This window comes from Diabrotica virgifera, chromosome 9, assembly GCF_917563875.1.
Source record: "Diabrotica virgifera virgifera chromosome 9, PGI_DIABVI_V3a".
Lineage (NCBI taxonomy): Eukaryota > Metazoa > Arthropoda > Insecta > Coleoptera > Chrysomelidae > Diabrotica > Diabrotica virgifera.
In genome coordinates, this window is record NC_065451.1 from 30,896,333 (window position 1) to 30,917,173 (window position 20,841).

The 20,841-nt window shown below is 33.2% G+C and overlaps 1 protein-coding gene across 7 annotated transcripts in view; it reads right to left on the reverse strand.

Annotated features, from left to right (window-relative positions):
• LOC126892624 (zinc finger protein OZF-like) overlaps window positions 1-20,841 on the reverse strand; it is a 151,450-nt gene that overhangs the window by 79,954 nt on the left and 50,655 nt on the right. Inside the window, exon 2 of one of the 7 annotated variants that reach the window (XM_050662240.1) lies at window positions 636-2,322. The exons of the other annotated variants lie outside the window; for them this stretch is intronic. Coding sequence (XP_050518197.1) covers window positions 983-2,322 — 1,340 coding nt within the window. The 3' untranslated portion in view covers window positions 636-982. Of the gene's footprint in view, window positions 1-635; window positions 2,323-20,841 lie in introns of those variants that run through there. 7 annotated transcript variants of the gene reach the window in all.

Below are 20,841 nucleotides of genomic sequence, written 5' to 3' on the forward strand. Positions count from 1 at the left end.
ATTGTCAAATTGTCAATGGGCAACGTTATGAGCATTTGATTAATTGAAATAATTCAATTATTATTTGATTATCCACTTGTTTTTCATAACTTTGTTATTTTTTATTATCTTGTAAGTAAATGGTAGGAAATAAAGATTTGAAATTTTGCAGTTCTATATAACTTTACACACGCTATCAAACTAGCTATCAAAATGACAGTGTTGCCATTTAATAAAATCAACGATGACGTCATATCTCTACTTTGGGACACCCTGTATCCATTATTATTATATTTCAAAAATGACAATTTGAAATACCAATCGACGGGTCTGAGCATTTTTCAAAAAAAAAAAACAATTAGTATTTTAATTATTGAATTTATTCCAAATTACAGATATAACTTTGTTATTTTCTATTATCTTGTAAATGGTAGAGAATAAAAATTTGATATGTTGCAGTTGTGTATAACTTTACACATGCTATCAAAATAGCTATCAAAATGACAGTGTTGCCATTTAAGAAAATCAATGATGACGTCATATCTCTATATTAGGACACCCTGTATACATTATTATTGTATGTCAAAAAGGACAATTTGAAATACAAATCGACGGGTCTAAGCATTTTTCAAAAAAACAATTTGTGTTTGAGATATTGAATTTATTCCAAATTACAGACTCTTTCTGTATAAATATGTTCTTCTTGCTACAGTATTTACTTTTATAACTCTTAGCAATGTTGTTAATTGAAAATTTACTATTTTTATATAAACTTTATTTACAACTTCTAATTATTATTTGTACCCACAATTAATTCTTAAAATGACAATTGACAAATGAGCGTCAGCACATGTGCTCTTAAACAATGAATATTGTTTTTTACATATCTTGGCATAAAAAAAATTTGTATGTATTTTCTTCTTTGAAAACAGTTTGTTAAAAAATTTCACATTCAAATGGCTTTTTACCAGTATGCACTGCCATATGTGCTTTTAAATTGTTCTCACCGGTGAGTTTGCACATGTACTTTTAAACTAGAATTATGTGAAAACTGTCTTGAACATAGTTTGCATGTGAATGGTTTTTCACCAGTATGTACTCTCATATGACTTTTTATTTGTGCCTTTGTTAAAAACATTTTGGTGCAAATTTCACATTCAAATGGTTTTTCACTGGTATGCACTCTCATATGCTTTTTTAAATGTGCCTTTGTTGAAAACCGTTTGGTGCAAATTTCACATACAAATGGTTTTTCACCAGTATGCAATTGCTTATGTACTGTTAAACTAGCCTTGATTGAAAACTGTTTGCTGCAAATTTCACAATTAAACGGTTTTTCACCAGTATGCACTCTCATATGTGATTTTAAAACATGTTTCGTTGAAAATTGTTTGGTACAAATTTCACATTTAAATGGTTTTTCACTGGTATGCACTCTCATATGCCTTTTTAAACGTGCCTTTTCTGAAAGCATTTTGGTGCAAATTTCGCATTCAAATGGTTTTTCACCAGTATGCACTCTCATATGCGATATTAAATTTTCTTTCCTTGAAAACTGTTTGGTACAAATTTTACATCCAAATGGTTTTTCACCAGTATGCACTCTCATATGTGATTTTAAAACATGTTTCCTTGAAAACTGTTTGGTACAAATTTCACATTTAAATGGTTTTTCACTGGTGTGCATTCTCATATGCCCTTTTAAATGTGCCTTTGTTGAAAGCATTTTGGTGCAAATTTCGCATTCAAATGGTTTTTCACCAGTATGCACTCTCATATGCGATATTAAATTTTGTTTCCTTGAAAACTGTTTGCTGCAAATGTTACATTCAAATGGTTTTTCACCAGTATGCAAATGCATATGAACTGTTAAATTACCCTTCATTGAAAACTGTTTGGTGCAAATTTTACATTCAAATGGTTTTTTATCAGAATGCATTCTCATATGCGACTGTAAAATTTGTTGCGTTGAAAACCGTTTGGTGCAAATGTTACATTCAAATTGTTTTTCACCAGTATGCACTCTCATATGCGATTGTAAAACTTGTTTAGTTGAAAACCGTTTGGTGCAAATGTCACATTCAAATGGTTTTTCACCAATATGCACTCTCATATGTGATTTTAAATATAATTTAATTGAAAACTGTTTCTTGCAAATTTCACATTCAAATGGTTTTTCACCAGCATGCACCGCCATATTATGTCTTCTCAACACATTCTTGCTTGAAAACTGTTTGGTGCAAACTTCACAAGCAAAAGATTCTTCCCCGGTGTGTAGATTACTTCTAGCATTATCTGTTAATAGGTCACTCGCATCAGTTTGTTTATCTTTGCAAGAGAAACCTGAAATTATAATTATTTGTTAATCAGTATAATTAAATCAAAAATGAAAATTAATAATCAGTCTGTCCAATATACTTACCGTTGCACGTCATCCGCGTCATAGCCAGTGACGTCACATGATACCAACACGAAATATTTAGGCAGTAGGTCTGTTCCTTTTTAGAATCATTTAGCCGAGTACACGGGAATTACAGCAACTATAGTTTGTTTTTAAACCAGGAGGAGTAAACTAAAAAGACAGATTTTCACCCAAGAAAGTCACTAGAAAAATTACCAAATACATCTTGTTTTTTGGTTGATCATGTTGGCCTTCGACAGTAATCCATAAATATTATATTATAGTAATATGTCGCTAGAGTTCTAAAACACAACTGTTTTTATATAAAAGCACACTAACAATCTAAAATTTAAAGGAGTAAGGCAAAAAACACAAAAAATCGCCGATGTAACTTAATTAATCTATGAAATGTCAAAGTGTCAAAATTATATAAATGTCATTAGTGTCAAAATTTGATAACAGTGGAGTAAACTTGCCTGAGGTTGGACCAATTACAAACAAGCATTACGGCACGGTAAATTTGAATTACTCCTCTTGGTTTAAAAACAGACCATAGACAGATTTCATTATATACGCGTACAAATATTGGAAAATTTCTATTAATGTACATTTAAAGAAACATACCCTAACTTGTTTTATTTAATTCGTATAAGTGGAATATAAAGCGTTTTTATAAAGCACAGTTGTTCGGATTACACTCTAACTCCGATCAAACAAAGGTGACATTTTGGCATAAATTGGTAACATTTATTTGACAGTTGTGGTGATGACACTTCATATTTGTTTTTATTCTTTACTATAAGTATTTGTTTTATTATATTTACTGTTTTTATTATTTACTTTAACGTAAACTTAATTCTTGTTTCCTATTTCTAAAGTTTTTATTTATTTACATTGAATATTAATTTGTTTGTTGTATAATCCACTTCCGCAAAAATTATGTGATATATTTGATTTAAAATAAATTCAAGAATTTTTTGTAATTGGGCAACAATGTCAACTTAGATCTATGACGTAGATAATGTCGTACACCGGTAAGTATATTGGACGGACCGTACATAAGTTCAGTTTTTTACTATCAACAAAAAATAAAAGCTGCTATGGAATTGGGGTTTAGTTAAAGGCAATTTAGCCATCTAGCAAATGTCAACTGACATGAAAATTATAATTTGACGTTGTCAATATAAAAGTTTTTGTTTACATTGTGGACTTACATATTAGGCGAGCGGCGCATCCACAAAGTGTACTTTAGTTTTCGATTGATTACAAAATAAAATGGCGATTTTTGGAAAAACTCTAACAATAAAAGAATACAGAATAACAGCCGAACAAAGAGTTATTTTTGAAGTTATACTTCTTTAGACGCGATTGTGAGCAAATGTAAATGTGCGCGAATTCATCAAAAATTTTTAACCCTCTACGCGGAGATGAAACGTTATACGTTTGCTCTGATTGGGTATTCCAACGACCTGTCAAAAATTATTCAATATGGCGGATGCGGGTAAACAAAATAAATGTTGGGTTTTTATTGTTGTGAGAACAGAGACAAAAGTAAGTTTATAATATTGTAGTGACTTAAAATAACGTATGATCCAAAATTATTGTCACCATAGGTGGCTCTGAACTACAGAGACATACAGTGCATGTCTATTATTAATTCAGATATACTTTCCAGTTTACGTCAACTTTTACTATGTTCAGGTACTTGTCAGTGTATGTCAAATCAACAAAAAAAATTAGGTTGTGTAGAGATGTTGGTGGTGGACATATACAGCATCTTCTTTGATTTAATTTATTGTTACTTATAATTTTGTTTTCTTTTTATTTTTGATTAAAATTATGTGTTAAAGGTTTGGACTGATTTTTTATGTTTTACAATGTTAATTAAAATTAAGTGATAAACCAGTGATATAAATTCAGATATTAAAACAAGACATACGTAATTTTTTGCAGGGATAGCTTTGATCCAAATAATTGTGGATCGCTCGTTAGTTTTTAAAAATAACAGGTGTTCGAGCCATTGTACAACGCCGCCCCTGATTTGTGCGCCTTTTAATGTATGTTCCCTTTGCCCCTCTGCCATCCCAACGAAGGAAGAAGGAACGCAGTCAACAGTTCATCTAAAGACTTTGAGTGTAGCATACATACATTTTTTTGTATAATATTTTTATTTCAATATATTCGTCAAATCAAAGTGCAACAATCTCTTAATTCATCTCAACAATTAACATCATTTCCATGGTCCTTACGAGCGAATGCGTTGCAGTGCAATATATACTAATTAAGTGTATTAATTAGAAAAATACATTCACAAAATCACCATTAAGAGCCGCCATATAGTCGATTTTAAACTCCTCGTCCCGAGAGCTATTTTTAGAATCGACACCGACCCTTCTTAAGTGCCCCAGCGAGCCAGGCAGCGCAGCTATAAAGAAAGTGAGTCTCAAATATATTTCCTTATACCCTCACAGATGTTTACCAAATATTTTATCTGTTTTTAATTGCCGATGCATAGGGTTGCATGTTATGTTTTATATTACAGTTTTATACAGGGCGAATTCATAATAACTTTTTTTCTTTTCTTTTTTATTAAATCGAATTCATTTTAAATTTTTCTTCGTTAATAATAGAAATTAATTAAATAAATTTAAATAGGAAATTGAAATAAAATTTAATTAGAATTAACACAAATAATCAAATATAATTCATTTTGAATTTTTTCTGGTCTTTACTAATAATTAAAATCTTTATTTAATTAAATTTATTTTATCTAATTAAAATGTCTGATTCAGATTTAAAAATTTTAAAACAAAAAAGAGTAAATGCTGCGGCATCTACAGGGTGTCCCGGAAAATAGTGCGTTCCTTAAAGGTATAGGTAGAAGGCACCATGTAGAACAAAAATATTTAGATACACTCAACAAAGACAAATTAACTGATTTAGATATTTTTACTCTAAAAGAGAGAGTCAATGACATATCTACTAATAGAATTTAAAAATATTAATAGCGATATTGAATTATTGTCTGACAATGCTGCACTAGATGAACTCGGCAAAGAGCTGGATTCATTTGAAACTAAATTTTATAATATTATAGCTACAGCAAAATTATTGTTAAAAAATCACGACGGTTCCACATGTGCACCAGGTCGATCTGGTGGTCTAAAGTTGCCAGATATTTCTCTAAAAAAGTTCAGCGGACACTTTGAACAGTGGCTCGAGTTCCGTGACTCGTTTTCTAACATTATTCACCAGAACAATAACCTAACCAATATTGAAAAGTTTTTCTATTTGAGGGGTGCTCTAGAAGGCAATGCTGCGGCATCTACAGGGTGTCCCGGAAAATAGTGCGTTCCTTAAAGGTATAGGTAGAAGGCACCATGTAGAACAAAAAACTCTTATAGCATTTTTTTCTAAATGCAACCGTTTGACCAAAAAATTAAAATACGTTTTGGTATGGAAATTTAAATCTGACAACTATATGCGGTACGCAAATTTAAGCATAGACAGTCCCATGTAAATTAGATAGAAGATAGATAGTAAACAGATAGTTTTAAAGAATCCTGTTTAGTGTCAATGCCGAAAATGTTTTCGAATAGTGAGTGTATTACCTATTATGTTATTACCTATGAATGGTGTTTGTGAAAGGTTACTTGAAACATCTATTCGGTAAAATAATTATTTTCAAGTAAGTACAACTTAGTTATTTCAGTTCACAAGTAAACAAATTACTGAGACATTATCCGGTGTATTTAAGTTCCACTGCAAACTATTAAAACTATGTAATTCAGTTAAAGCCCTCAGCAATACTCAGCATTCAACCCATTTAAACCTTACTAAATACATAATACTAGTTCAGTTAAAAGATGATGTGTTTTTATGTTAAAAGATGTGTAATTCTTTTAAAATTATGCAACAGGTACCTATTTCAATACATTTCAAAAGAAAATAATTTTAGTAAACAAATAGTAAATACATAAGTATTACTTACTATTAGGTTGGATTATTTTAAATACTGTAAATCACAATCACAAACGAGTTCTTATTATCTGTTATTATTCCGTAGTGCGTACGATGTTGCCAGTTTATTAAAATTTCCAAACATTAAAATACAGGTATATGGAAAACAATGTTAACTTTTTTTTGGAAACGGTTAACTTTAGAAAAAAATGGTATAGGACTTTTTTGTTCCAAATTGTGTATTCTCTCCATACCTTAAAGGAACGCACTATTTTCCGGGACACCCTGTATAAGCAACATTCGGTACACCGCGGATAACTTTACAGTAGCATGGGATACGTTGTGCGAAAGATTCGACAATACTAAAAAACTATTGCATGATCACATAGGTGCTTTATTTCTTTTGGAATCTATTCACAAGGGTTCGCATGAAAAGTTACAACAATTAGCTGACAATATCTCAAAACATTTGGGAGCAATACAGCAATTAGGGTAATCTATTCAAAATTGGGATTGTTTGTTAATATTTTGGTTTTGTCAACAAATCGACAACGCATCTCTAAGCGATTGGGAGAGACAAACGCGTAATACAACCAAATCACCTACTTTGGACCAATTTCTGACATTTTTGCGTGAGCGAGCTAATTTTGTAGACTCTTTAAATTACAAAAATAATGGGTGCGTTCGGACGACCACAGCGGCTGGACAGCTGAGCCAGCAGTAGCTGTCAGACGTCACCGCTGGAAGCCAGCCGCTGAGAGATTTACTAAGCTTTCCCTATCACGGCTGGATACAACCACTCAGCCGATTTCTGCTGACAGCCAGCCGCTATGGTCGTCCGAACGCACCCAATATTTCACCTAACACACACAATAATAAATCACATCAGGTTTCTCGGACCGCGAAGACAACAAAGGTTTTCATGTCTGGACACTATATTTGTTCATTTTGTAAGGGTGAACATTCAATATACAGATTCAACGATTTCCTAAAACTTTCGGTCTGCGATAGAATCCAGTTCGTTAATCAAACAGCAACAATATGCTTTAATTGTCTAAGAGAAGGACACACTAAACATAAGTGCAAATTGGGTCCATGTAAGAAGTGCAAATGAAAACATAATACACTTCTCCATGACGATAAAGATGACACTCCGTTAAGTGAGCAATGCTCAGGTGAAGGGAGCACAAATGTACTAAATAGCAGCGTATCTAATTCTATATCGGTAGGACAGGTTTTATTATCTACCGCATACGTTCTCATTTGTGACAATCAAAACAATCTTCACTCAATTAGAGCTCTCCTTGATTGCGGATCCCAAACTTCCTTCATAACAGAAGACATTCAACAAAAACTCAATCTTCACACTCAAAACACTAATTTGTCAATATTCGGCATAACCAATAACATTTCTTCTGTCAAAACCAAGTGCCAGGTATCAATCAAATCTAAATATAATACCTTCCAGGCCAATTTGACTTGCTATATATTACCAGAAATTACGGGTTATGTGCCAGCTAATCTTCTTAGTATGTCCTAGTTGCAATTTCCCCACAATATCAAACTTGCAGATCCCGAGTTTTTCAAACCCTCTTCAATTGATATGCTTATTGGAGCGGATCTGTCGCTAGATTTTGGGAGCTTGAAGGACTAGATATTCACACGGTTTTTTCACAAGATGAGATTTTATGTGAAGAAATATTCAAAACAAGTACAACAAGAAATACCAAATGGCGATTTGTTGTAAATCTACCCTTAAAACAAGGACCAGAAAGCTTAGGCGAATCAAGAATTCACGCGGAGCAACGATTCTATGCTCTTGAAAGACGTTTGGTCAAAAATCCTATATTGCAATCACGATACATTGAATTTATGTCCGAATACGAGAAACTCAATCACATGTCAGCTATATTAGACCAAAATGATGGTCAATGTCAATACTATATACCTCATCATGGAGTAACAAAAGAATCTTCCGTTACTACAAAACTACGCGTTGTTTTCGATGCATCTGCTCCTACTACCAATGGAATATCTTTAAATAATATTCAACTAATAAGACCTATTCTTCAACACGACCTATTTTCTATAATTTTGGGATTTCGAAAATATGCCTATGTCGTGTCTGCCGATATCGCTAAAATGTATCGGCAAGTCCTAATAAATCCAGAACAGCGACCATTGCAGCGGGTCATATGGCGTGAAGATCCTTCAAAACTTTTACAAACGTACGAGTTAAACACTGTCACCTACGGTCAAGCTTCAGCTAGTTTTCTCGCTATACGTTGTTTGGTACAATTAGCAAATGAGATTGAAGATTCTAAGCCAAAGGTTGCAAGAATAATCAAGGAAGACTTTTATGTCGACGATATGCTGACCGGAGCTGATTCTATTCAAGAGGCTCAAGATATTTGCAGCAATGTATCCAAGGTATTAGAGACCGGTTGTTTTCACCTGAGACAATGGTGTTTCCAAGCGATGACAATAAGACCAAGACTTTAGGGCTAATATGGTCGTGTTCGAATGATAGTTTATTCTATCATATCAATACAAATTTTTCTAAACAAAAAATCACTAAGAGATCCATTTTATCCTCAATATCAAAAATCTTTGATCCTCTAGGTCTATTAAGCCTATGTACTATCATAGGTAAAATTATTATGCAAAATTTATGGTGCAATAAATTATCCTGGGATGACAATTTACCTGAAGAACTTTATTCTAAACGGATCAGCTTGCAAAACGAACTTCCACTATTAAATAATTTGTCAATATCAAGGCATGCTATATTATGCAATCCAGCAGAATTGCAGTTGCACGGCTTCTGTGATGCATCAGAACGTGCATATGGTGCCTGTGTATATATTAGGAGTTCCGATAAAAATGGCAAGGTACAAGTAAGTTTGTTGTGTGCAAAATCCAAGGTTGCACCTGTAAAAACAGTCAGTATTCCTCGTCTAGAGCTTTGCGGTGCCTTGCTATTGGCTCGCCTAATTGATAAAGTTCAGACTTGCATAAATCTAAAATTTAATCAATATTTCCTTTGGTCCGATTCAACTATAACGCTGGCTTGGGTAAGAACCAGTCCAAATTTACTAAAAACTTTCACAGGTAACCGTGTGTCGGAAATACAATCACTAACAAAAAATTACCAGTGGAAGTATATTTCAACCAAGGAAAATCCAGCAGATTTAATTTCAAGAGGCATGTTTCCCAGTCAAATATTAAATTCTGAAACATGGTGGCATGGTCCATCTTGGATAATTCTAGGCTCACAATTTTGGCCCAATGAACAATTTAAAGTAGACCACCTACCAGAGCTAAAAACTCAAACTCTATTAGCTCAAAATGCACCAGATATTTTGAGCTTTCCGTTTGATCGATTCTCTAATTTCTCTAAGATGTGTAGAGTCACGAGTTACATCTTCAGATTTGTAAATAATTGTGCTAACAGAAATAATCGCAACACCGGTGTTTTGACATTATCGAAGCTAAAGTATTCCCTAAATGCATTAATCAAAGTTAGTCAAAATCAATCATTCTGTAACGAAATTAGAGATTATCAAACAACAAGTACCTGGCATCAAAGAATAGGTTATGTGGTCTCACTCCATTTCTAGACCGTCAGAATATTTTGCGCGTTGGCGGTGGACTTAAGTATTCTGACTACAATTTCAATAAAAAACACCCCATTCTAATTAATGGAAATCATCATTTCACAAAACTATTGTTTCAAGAACAACATCTTATATTACTACACGGTGGTGCTCAATTACTTCTCAATACTATAAGAGATACTTACTGGCCCACATCCGGTCGCAACTTAGCTCGTGCTACTGTCAGAAAGTGTGTAAGATGCTTTAGATTTAATGCAAAAACCATTCAGCCTATTATGGGAAATCTTCCTAGTGCTAGAGTAATGCCTTCTAGTCCATTTACAATAACGGGTGTTGATTATGCAGGTCCATTTCTCATAAAAGACAAAAAAGGTCGTTGGATGCAAAACCACTAAATGTTACATAGGTCTTTTCATTTGCTTTAGCACCAAGGCCGTACACCTAGAATTGATTTCAAGTCTCTCATCTAAAGCATTTTTACAAGCCTTACGAAGGTTCGTGTCTCGCAGAGGAAAACCCGTAAAATATTCTTAGATAATGGAAGCAATTTTATAGGTGCTCAACGAGAATTATCATCTCTTTTAAATGCACCTGAATTAAGAGACAAATTATGGTAACTAACAAATTCCCTAGAAATTGAATGGCAATTTATACCGCCCTATTCACCTCATTTTGGTGGACTCTGGGAAGCCGGAGTAAAATCATCTAAATTACATCTAAAACGAGTTTTGTCAAAAACTGCGCTTATTTATGAAGAGTTTCAAACTTTAATAATTCAAATAGAGGCAATTTTAAACTCACGCCCTCTTTCTCCTATTAGTCCAGATCCTAATGACCTCAGTCCTTTAACACCTGCTCACTTTCTTATTGGAAAACCAATCACAGCAGTTCCAGACCAAGATCTAACCGATATAAAGGTCACCAGACTAAATCGATACCAGCTTCTCCAGCAGATGTGCCAAAGCTTTTGGGCAAGATGGAAAACCGAGTACATCTCCCAGCTACAAGTCAAGGGCGCTGGAAGAAAAATCAAGAGTCTCTCACAGATGGAGCCTTGGTCCTTATAAAGGACGACAACATCAATCCAACCCATTGGCAGCTAGGCCGAATACTCAGTGTACATCCTGGAAGGGACAACATCAATCGAGTAGCTACAATCAAGACTTCTACTGGCATCATTAAACGTGGGTTCAACAAAATATGTCCACTACCTCTAGATGATTGAAAGGAGCCTTTCAAGGTGGGGAGGATGTTCGAGCCATTGTGCAACGCCGCCCCTGATGTGTGCGCCTTTTAATGTATGTTCCCTTTGCCCCTCTGCCATACCAACGAAGGAAGAAGGAACGCAGTCAACAGTTCATCTAAAGACTTTGAGTGTAGCATACATACATGTTTTTGTATAATATTTTTATTTCAATATATTCGTCAAATCAAAGTGCAACAATCTCTTAATTCATCTCAACAATTAACATCATTTCCAACAGGTAAACTGTAAATGTTTTAGTATTGTAATAAAAAATTACATACCTATTTGGAAAATGTAGTAGGTAGTGCTTCGATTTACACAATTTGATTCCTAACAAAATTTCTACCAATATTCATCAAAAATATTGTTTTCTTACTCCATATTTTGTTGTATTTATAATATTTTATTTCCACAAAAATCAAACTAATTTGATTAATTGACACAATAAACAAATATGACCAACTGTCAAAACGTTTAAGACATTCAGTTGGCGTGTCTAATTGGCTGCGTTTTAACGTGCTTGATTCACAACCTAATGACCTAATAGGGCTTTGTCATTCACAGTCATTTGTTTCGAGCTTCTGTCATATGTCGTATAATCCGTGTATACTAATATTATACACAGATTATACAACATATGACAGGAGCTCGAAACAAATGACAATCGATGAAAAGCCCTATATACACGGGTTCCATCCCCAATGCAAATTTTTATTTTTTATACATTTCTTCATTTTAAGTATATATTATAAAAACTTTTTTTAAGAAAATACGTATTTAGTTGTGTTTTCATCATCATCATTGGCTCGACAGCCCTTTCTGGGTCTTGGCCTGTTCCAGGATTCTTCTCCACTCTGATCTGTTTCGTGCTTTTTTTCTACAGTTTTTTATTTTTAAGGTTTTTATATCATTTTCTATTTGTTCTAAATATCTCAGCTTCGGTCTTCCTCTTGTTCTTTTTCCTACTGGCATCTGTTTGAATATTTTTTTTGGTATTTCGCCTTCTTCCATTCTTTCTACATGTCCCATCCAACGCAGCCGTCCTATTTTAATGAATGTTATGATATCCGGATCCTTGTATATTTCGTATAGTTCAAAGTTGTACCTTCTTCGCCAAATTCCATTTTCTTTTGTGCCCTTATATATGTGTCGCAAGATTTTTCTTTCAAAGGTGGCTAGCAATGTTTCCTCTCTTTTAGTGAGTGTCCAGGTTTCTGAGCCGTATGTGAGTACCGGTATTTAGTTGTGTTTTAGCTGTGTTTTATTCTTTTATTTTTTCAATTTTTGGTATTGTTTTAATAAACATTTTTGGAAAGTAGTAAGTATTAAAATTAGTTTATATTTAAATAAAATATAAATAAACTGTTTGAAGTATATTGATTTCCTTGAAATCATATAATAGAAGTATAACTTCTTACGTGCGTACAAAGTACACACACACACACACACACACACACACACACACACACACACACACACACACACACACACACACTTTTTTTAAATAAAAAATAGGGTTTTAAAAATCATGATGTTATATACAAAATTATGAGACGAAACAACTGTGTTCTTTGTATATAAAAAAATTACAAAAACAGCAGAAAACACAAAATTTCTTTGATAAAAAAATGAAATTTTCTTCTTAACAGAAAATAATCGATTTGGTATGATAAAAGATGAGACCTCAGATTCAGAATCTATTTCTATCATTAGCTCATCCCAGTCATCTACAATCTGCATTTCAATGTACTGATGAGTTGTGGGATTTTGTTTTTCACGAGTGGCCAGCTCAGTCATGGATTGGTCTACGTCTAACAATTTTAAATTGTGAGCAATAAAAGTTACCTTACAAGCCCGTTCAGCAGTGAGCCGGTTTCTTTTAGAGGAGTGGATAAAAAAACCATAAGTACTGAAACTTCTTTCAGTCGCTGCACTGGATGAAGGCATGCTTAATATATCAACAGCTATTTTTTTTAGTTTTTCAATTGATTTTACAACGTATGGTTTTCCAAAAAATCCCTCAGACCGATAAAGTGACAAATCTGCCCTTATTTCAGCCGACTCATCACCATATTTTAAAGTTGCTAAATTATCTACAAACTCAGTTTCCTCAACTTGTTCTTCTCTGCTTAAATGAACACCATTCTAAATATTTGCACGTTAATATTGCACCAAAACAATAAATATCAACACTGTAAACACCCTTGCTAGTGGTTCATTTGATTGGCAAAAACAATATATCTACACATTTTTATAATTTTAATAATTTGACCCGTATCTAGTTTTTATTTTTTTTTTTTTTCGGTTTTTGAAAATATAAAAAATTTTGGCCGAGAATATTCTCGAGAGAATTTTCTGGCCGAGAATATTCTCTTGTAACTTTGTAACATCACTACTTGTGAAGCCTTCACGAGTACTTTTATTTGGGATGCTAATTAGGGGGTGGTTTTCGCAATTCTTTTTAGTAAAATATAAAAGGAACCAACAATATTTTGAGCGTAACTCACTTACATTTAATTTAAAAGTTTTTTTAAAAAACGAAAATAAACCTTTTTCTAAACACTTTAAAAACATTGTAATGAGATTTCCCCGAAAAGTGCTCCGTTATTTGGTTATTTCAGGTTGAAATGTTCGATTTTGAATTTGACGAATAAGAACTTATGTTTCATTAGCTACAACTCCGCTTCTACTGGGTATACAGACTTCATGTATACACCATTTTTTTTACTTGTTTATAAGCTATATTTTTGATAAGAATATTTTTTTCGATAAAATACTTACTTTTTGAGTAATTTTCGAAAAACCGTTCAAAAACATGTTTTTTTTTTATTAAAAATAAACATATTCACTCGCAAATAACTCGAAAAGTTAACTCTATAGAAAACTCTATAAAAAAAACGATATAGAAAAAAAGTTGCTTAGAATTAGTCATTTTATCCAATTCCGGACTTATTATGAATGTATATTTTTTCACCTCCGAGGAGTACTCCCCTACATTTGTATAAAATGAAGGGGATGTAGAATTGTAAACTTTTGCTTATATAATAATGGACAATTTCAACTACCTATTCCCAAATTTTCATCCTTCCTTTATTTTTTTTTGGGTCAGATTGTTCTTGGCTATTAAACTTAAGACAAATATCTTAAGCTCAGCTTACGAAACATACGCGTTGCACCATTGAGCCTTTAATCAATTTTCAGTTTACCACGTGGATTACAACTTAATAGCCAACAGTAACGCGTCATCAATATCACTTCGGAAAATAGTAGCACACCTTTTTTCGAGAATTCTGCGAAACTTTGGCAACAGTGCGTCGGGATTGTTTTACATAACTTGAATATTGTCACATTAACTCATAGGCGCGCTAAATGGAAGTAATAGAAAACAATTTTATTATTATTAGGAGCCAAGAGCAGTCGCTCTGCTAGTCCACAGAAAATTTATACACCAAGTACAAGAGTGCCGATATATCTCCGAAAGAATAGTTAGTGTAAAAGTCAAACTGGATGTCAAACCTCTGAACGTGATATCGATCTATGCACCTGAGAACAATAGATAGGGATGCCACCATAAGAGAAAACTTGTATGAACACCTTCAGACTGTAATAAACGAGATCCCAAATGATGAATATATAATCATTATGGGTGACTTTAATGCCCGTGTTGGTAATGACACAGTTCCGGGAATAAAACAGCGATATAATGAAAATATCAGAAATGAAAACGGAGACCTTCTGACGGACCTCTGCAGCATAAATGAAATACGAATTAACAATACATTTTTCCCTCACAAAGAACAATACAAATACACTTTTGAAAACACTAGAGCAGAGGTCGGCAACGCGGCGCCCGCGGGCGCCACTGCGCCCGTCAATAAATTTTAGTGCGCCCTTAAACTACTGTTAATTTAGACAAGAAATTCAAAACGTATATTTTTATACGTTTATATTTATATATTTGTTAGGTCAAAAAATAGTTGGCGCCCGCCATGATTTTTTTAATTTAGTATTTCACTCTTTACATTAAAAACGTTGCCGACCTCTGCACTAGAGGACAAAGATCTATGATAGACTATATTCTGTCGAATAGAGAGTTACACCCGTCTCTAATCTTGGATGTAAGAGCACTAACATCAGCAGAAATAGGAAGCGATCATAAATTGGTATTGTGCAAAATCAGAATGAAAACACACATATATGTGATAACAAAATAAGCAGAATACAGCACCAAGATTAAAGTCGAAAGCTTACAGGACGACTCCACAATATACATATTCCAAAAAAGACTAACGGAAAAAAGCAGCAACATGTATATCACAGAAAGCGACGGAGTCGAAGAAAGCTGGGCAAAAATTAAGTCTAATATCTTAGCCTCAGCCAAGGAAGTTCTTGGTGAAAGAAACATTAATAAAAATAAATCGCTTCCAAGACGAAGAACTCCATGGTTTTGTACAGAAGTGAAGGAAAAATGTAAAGAGAAGAAAAAAAGCTTACCTAAAATACATGTCAACTAAATACAAGAGACATACGATAATTATAAGTAGGGAGCGGATTTTATACTAAATGCATATTGCTTGCATATTTCGCATATTTGTGAACTTTACCAAATTTTGCATATTTTTAAAGAAACTTGCATATTATGTGCCTTTTTTGAAATCATTTTTGTCCAAACGAAAAAATTTTAAAATTTTTTAATTCGACACAAAATATTCTCCCGCACTTTCTGTCATATTTTTTCGAGAACTACCTGGAGTCGGCTCATTCCCTACCTTTTCGGTTTTTCCTAGAAAACTCCTGATCTTTAGTGCGATGCTACATTATGCGTTTTGACCGGATGCGTTTCCACCGCATCCAGTCAAAACGAATAGTGTGACAGGTCGGTCCGGTTGCGTTGGAAACGGATGTGTTTTGAGACATCGTCACGCGTTTACAAATTGCACCAGACTAAACGCATAGTGTGACACGTCGGTCCGGTTGCGTTGGAAACGGATGCGTTTCCACCGCATCCGGTCAAAACGCATAATGTGACACCGCACTTTCCCACAATGTGCGTTTAGTACGCTGTCATAAAATGATTGTAGGATGTTAAATACCCTATCGTTAAGAGAATATTTACACCTCTAAACATCGTTTTGCGATTCTCTAACGGAAATTTAAATATGATTTAAATCAGATCCCGTAAATCAGTACAATTAGTCACCTTTAGTCAGTCAATGCGAATGTTTAGTTTTTGTTTAAAAGTACTTTTGTTTGTGAATAGTGCAATATGCCGAAAGATTCTAGCTTGGTTTATTCCCAGATCAGAATCTATCCCCAGCTTCTTTACACCAATGGAAATTATTCCGCAAAGCATGTAATAGAATGGTGAGTTTAAGATTGCTTACTTCCTCTTTTTTCTTTAATAAATAATATTTGGCTGTTTCCTCAACATTTTAAGTTTAAACAGTTTGAAAAAGTATGTGTTATTGCCGTAGATACCACCTTAGCGAAAATTTTTGGTTACACAACACGTCGGGACAGAACTACATAAGTCAAAATGCAAGAAGATGAGCAAATCGAAAGTAGTTTTGATCAGTTACCAATTGACAGTAGACAATCGTTGATGACTTCATCCAATGAACAATATAAATTTAAGTCGGATTTAAAAAAAAAACTGGAAAATCCTATGATTAAAGGTTTTTTGGAAATATATTGCAAGAAAAGGGAGGGGGGGCAATGAAAGTTCATTGAAAAAAATTACGTACCAGAAATTTACAACGATACCATAAAAAAATCAAGAAGATAGTGGAAAATCGATACATTCATTTTATTGTAGATAAATATTTGGTTTCTCAAAATGCGCATTTTTAAAAATTTTTGTGCATATCTTGCGCATATTTTGTAATTTTTTACTGCATATGTATGCGCATATTTCATCAAAATTGCTCGCATATAAATCCGCTCCCTAATTATAAGACTATAAGAAACGAAACACATTCAGTAGTAAGAAGAATTAAAAATGATCACTGGGAACGTTTTTCGAAAGAAATGGAACATGATTTTTATGGTCTCCAAAAGGAAATATGGCGCTTTATAAGAGGTCAAAGAACGGAGGTAAAGGAACTAATAGAACCAAAACACATAGAAAAGGATACATGGATTGACTATCTAAAAAAGCTCTATGCCGAGGAAGAACAAATGATGTTAGAACCGGAAACACCAGAAATTACTACAAATGAAGATGTTAATATAAGTGCACAGGAAGTACGAAAAATACTAGAAAAACTGAAGAACAGAAAAACTGCAGGTAAGGATGGAATACCAAACGAATTACTGAAATTCCTCTTATTGGCATCTTCCTTTTCTCCTTTTTGGATTGACATCCTTTTTCTCTTATTGGCAACTTCTTGCCAAGGATGTTTATTTTGGTTTTCTGTCTCGTTAAGTTCTATGTCGCTATCGCTATCTGTGTAGTTATTGGTGTTTTGTGACGATGAGAGTGAGCATTGAGGGTTTGTGGATAATGTTGTGTGTTGTGACTGAATAGGGTTTTGAGTGTTTTGAATATTTTGTGCAGTTGATTGACTAGGAAATTGTACTTGGTTTGGTATAGCTATTTGGGTTGGAATAGGTATTTGGTTTAGGCATGACATCTGATTTGTTATCTGGTTAGATGGTGTTTGATTAAAATACAAAAATGGTACTTGCGGTTTTACTGCTGTTTGGTTTGACTGGTTCTGGGTATTTATTGTTGGGACATCCTGTATAGTATTCATTTGTTGATAAATTGGTTGGCCATTATTATCAAATCCTAATAAGTTCCCCGAAGGGAACATATTTCTTTTGTTTGTTTCACTAATCACTTAGTTTTTGTTAGAATATTTCTAAGAGCCTTTTGGACATAAGAGTCAGTGAGGTAATTTGAATTTACATGAAAGTAGCGCTAGTTAATTCACACGGTTGGCGAACCTATACCATTGCCAAGTACAAAAGGAACATTGCTTTGAACATTACCTTCATTATTTTTATACTAAAAATGCCTAAAGCTATACTAAAATCACAATAAAGATGCACTAGAAATAAACAAACCAAGACATGTTGAATGTTACGAGGAGTACTCCCGAATCATGATTTACAATGAATAAACTTTGCAAATCATGATTTGGGATTTAAAATGTAGATTGTAGATACAGTGGAACCCCGATAAGTCGGCCCCCGATAACCCGGAAGTCCGGCTAACCCGGACCGATTTTCATCAGATAAACATTTTGATTTTCAATATTTTGTATTTTTCAATTTAATTGTGGCTTATTTCCAATCAAAATAGTTAATTATCAGACAATCCTTTCAACAATAAAAATGTATGTAATATAATATTTGAGAGATAATGTGTCTAGACTCTCTGTGTCGTGTACTTGTGTGTAATTTGAACACGAGATTAAAAATGACTCATAGTACACGCCGCAGAAACAACAGCCAGCTGTCTGTAGTATCTATTCCTTTTTATTTCAAACTGTCAGCATTGTTTAGGAAAGACTATTTAAAAAATTCTTTTATAAACAATGGTCTTTAGTATTGTGTGTCTGGTATTGTTCTGCTTACGTTTGGGTTTGGTGTTTTTTTTAGTAATTTTAATGAGTAGGTAATACTGTGCATATTTATAAATATATTTCATGTTATTTCAATTCTAACGGAGTTTATCTGTAAGTATACCGTATTTTATTAATTTTTACCATATTCTCCGGCTATCTCGGATTTTCGATAACCCGGATCGGTCGTGGTCCCGATTAATCCGAGTTATCGAGGTTCCACTGTACATGTAAATCATAATTTGGCAGTCCTCCTCGAACATTCAATGTGTCTTGGATTGTTTATTTGTAGTGCATCTTCATTGTGATTGTAGTATATTTATATTTGGGAATATTTCAAAAGAGAAATAATATCATTAAAAAAAGTTATATCATTAAAACTTCCCGTAAAAACTAGATGGGGTTCAATTCTTAATTGAAGCTATTAATGCATGAAGGTTTTAACTCATTTTTTTTTCAAAAATGGTATGCGTGAAAGTGTTAACTCATTTTTTTGCGTTAGTGTAAGACTTTGGTGCATATATGTCGCGACAGACCCTAAAATCCAGTGTTAAAAACGCAAGTCAAGTTTTGTCTACAGTAGTCCGAGCACTGTTTAGGCGAGTCCTAGAGTTGTTTTAAATGATGATTTAACCAAATATCAGATTAACTATTTGCATAAAGTGTGAGGAGAACTGGAAAAACGAAAAATACTTGATAAGGATCTAACAGTAAAGTATATTAATAAGGTTTCAACCATTGTTAGTACCACAGTATATAGAGGTTCCCTCTTTATACTGTGGTTAGTACTAACCACAGTACTATATAGGGTGAGGCAGATAACTGACCTATTAGAAATATTTAGAGAACTAAAGGCAACAGAATCATGAAAATTGGAACGAGGGGGTTTTGAAGGATGATCTATTTAATGAAAATATTTTCATCAATTTGCCACTTCCGGTTATACCGGAAGTTGCTTAAAACTTCGATTTTTTAAATGGGACACCCTATATATTTTTACATTTTCAGATTCTACTCGATGTCTTCTTTCTTAAAATATGCGGTTTTGTAAAGTTATACAGGGTAGTTTAAAAGATAATTACGTTTTTTATTAATTTCGTAGAAAATTTCACACCCTGTAGAATTGTAGTAGTTGGATATCAAAAACTCTATTTATGTTAAAATGATTTTTACTATAGTCTACTATTATTAAAAAATATTAGTATAGATAAATGTTAAATTTTAGTATACAGGGTTGGTCGAAACTCGGAATGAGGATTTTATGAATTTTCTAAAATGGAACACCCTCTATTTTAGTATTGCAATGAAAAGACATTTTATGGTACTTTTTTATTTCTTAAGCATTCCCTATACCTAAATGCTTTAATTTTTGCTTAATTGATAATCGCGCCAAGAACGTTAACTACGTAGGTATTTTGATAGCTCAACCATTATTGGCAATTTTAAAGATCACTCTAGATTAATATGTATTTATTTTCGAAAAATTATTTGTGATTGAATATTTTCACGGCCAACCTAATAGAATTTCACGTATTTTTTGTTGAAATTAATGTTTGGCTTGAATCACCAATAACTCACAAATTAAAGCAGTTAGGTATAGGGAATGCTTAAGAAATAAAAAAGTAGCATAAAATATCATTTCATTACAATAATAAAATATAGGGTGTTCCATTTAAGAAAACTCAGAAAATACTCTTTCCGAGTTTCGACCAACCCTAGTACAATTCGACATTTAGCTATACTAACAATTTTTAACAATAGTAGACTATATTAAAAATCATTTGAACATAGAGTTTTTGATGTCAAACTACTACAATTCTACAGGGTGTAAATATTGCTAGGAAATTAAGAAAAAAAACGTAATTATCTTTTAAACTACCCTGTATAACATTACAAAACTTCATATTTTAAGAAATAAGACATCCAGGAGAATCCAAAAATGTAAAAATATACAAGATGTTCCATTTAAAAAAACGAAGTTTGAAGCCACTTCCGGTATAACCGGAAGCAGCAAATCGATGAAAATATTTTCATTAAAAAAATCACTCTTCAAAACCCCTTCATTCCAAT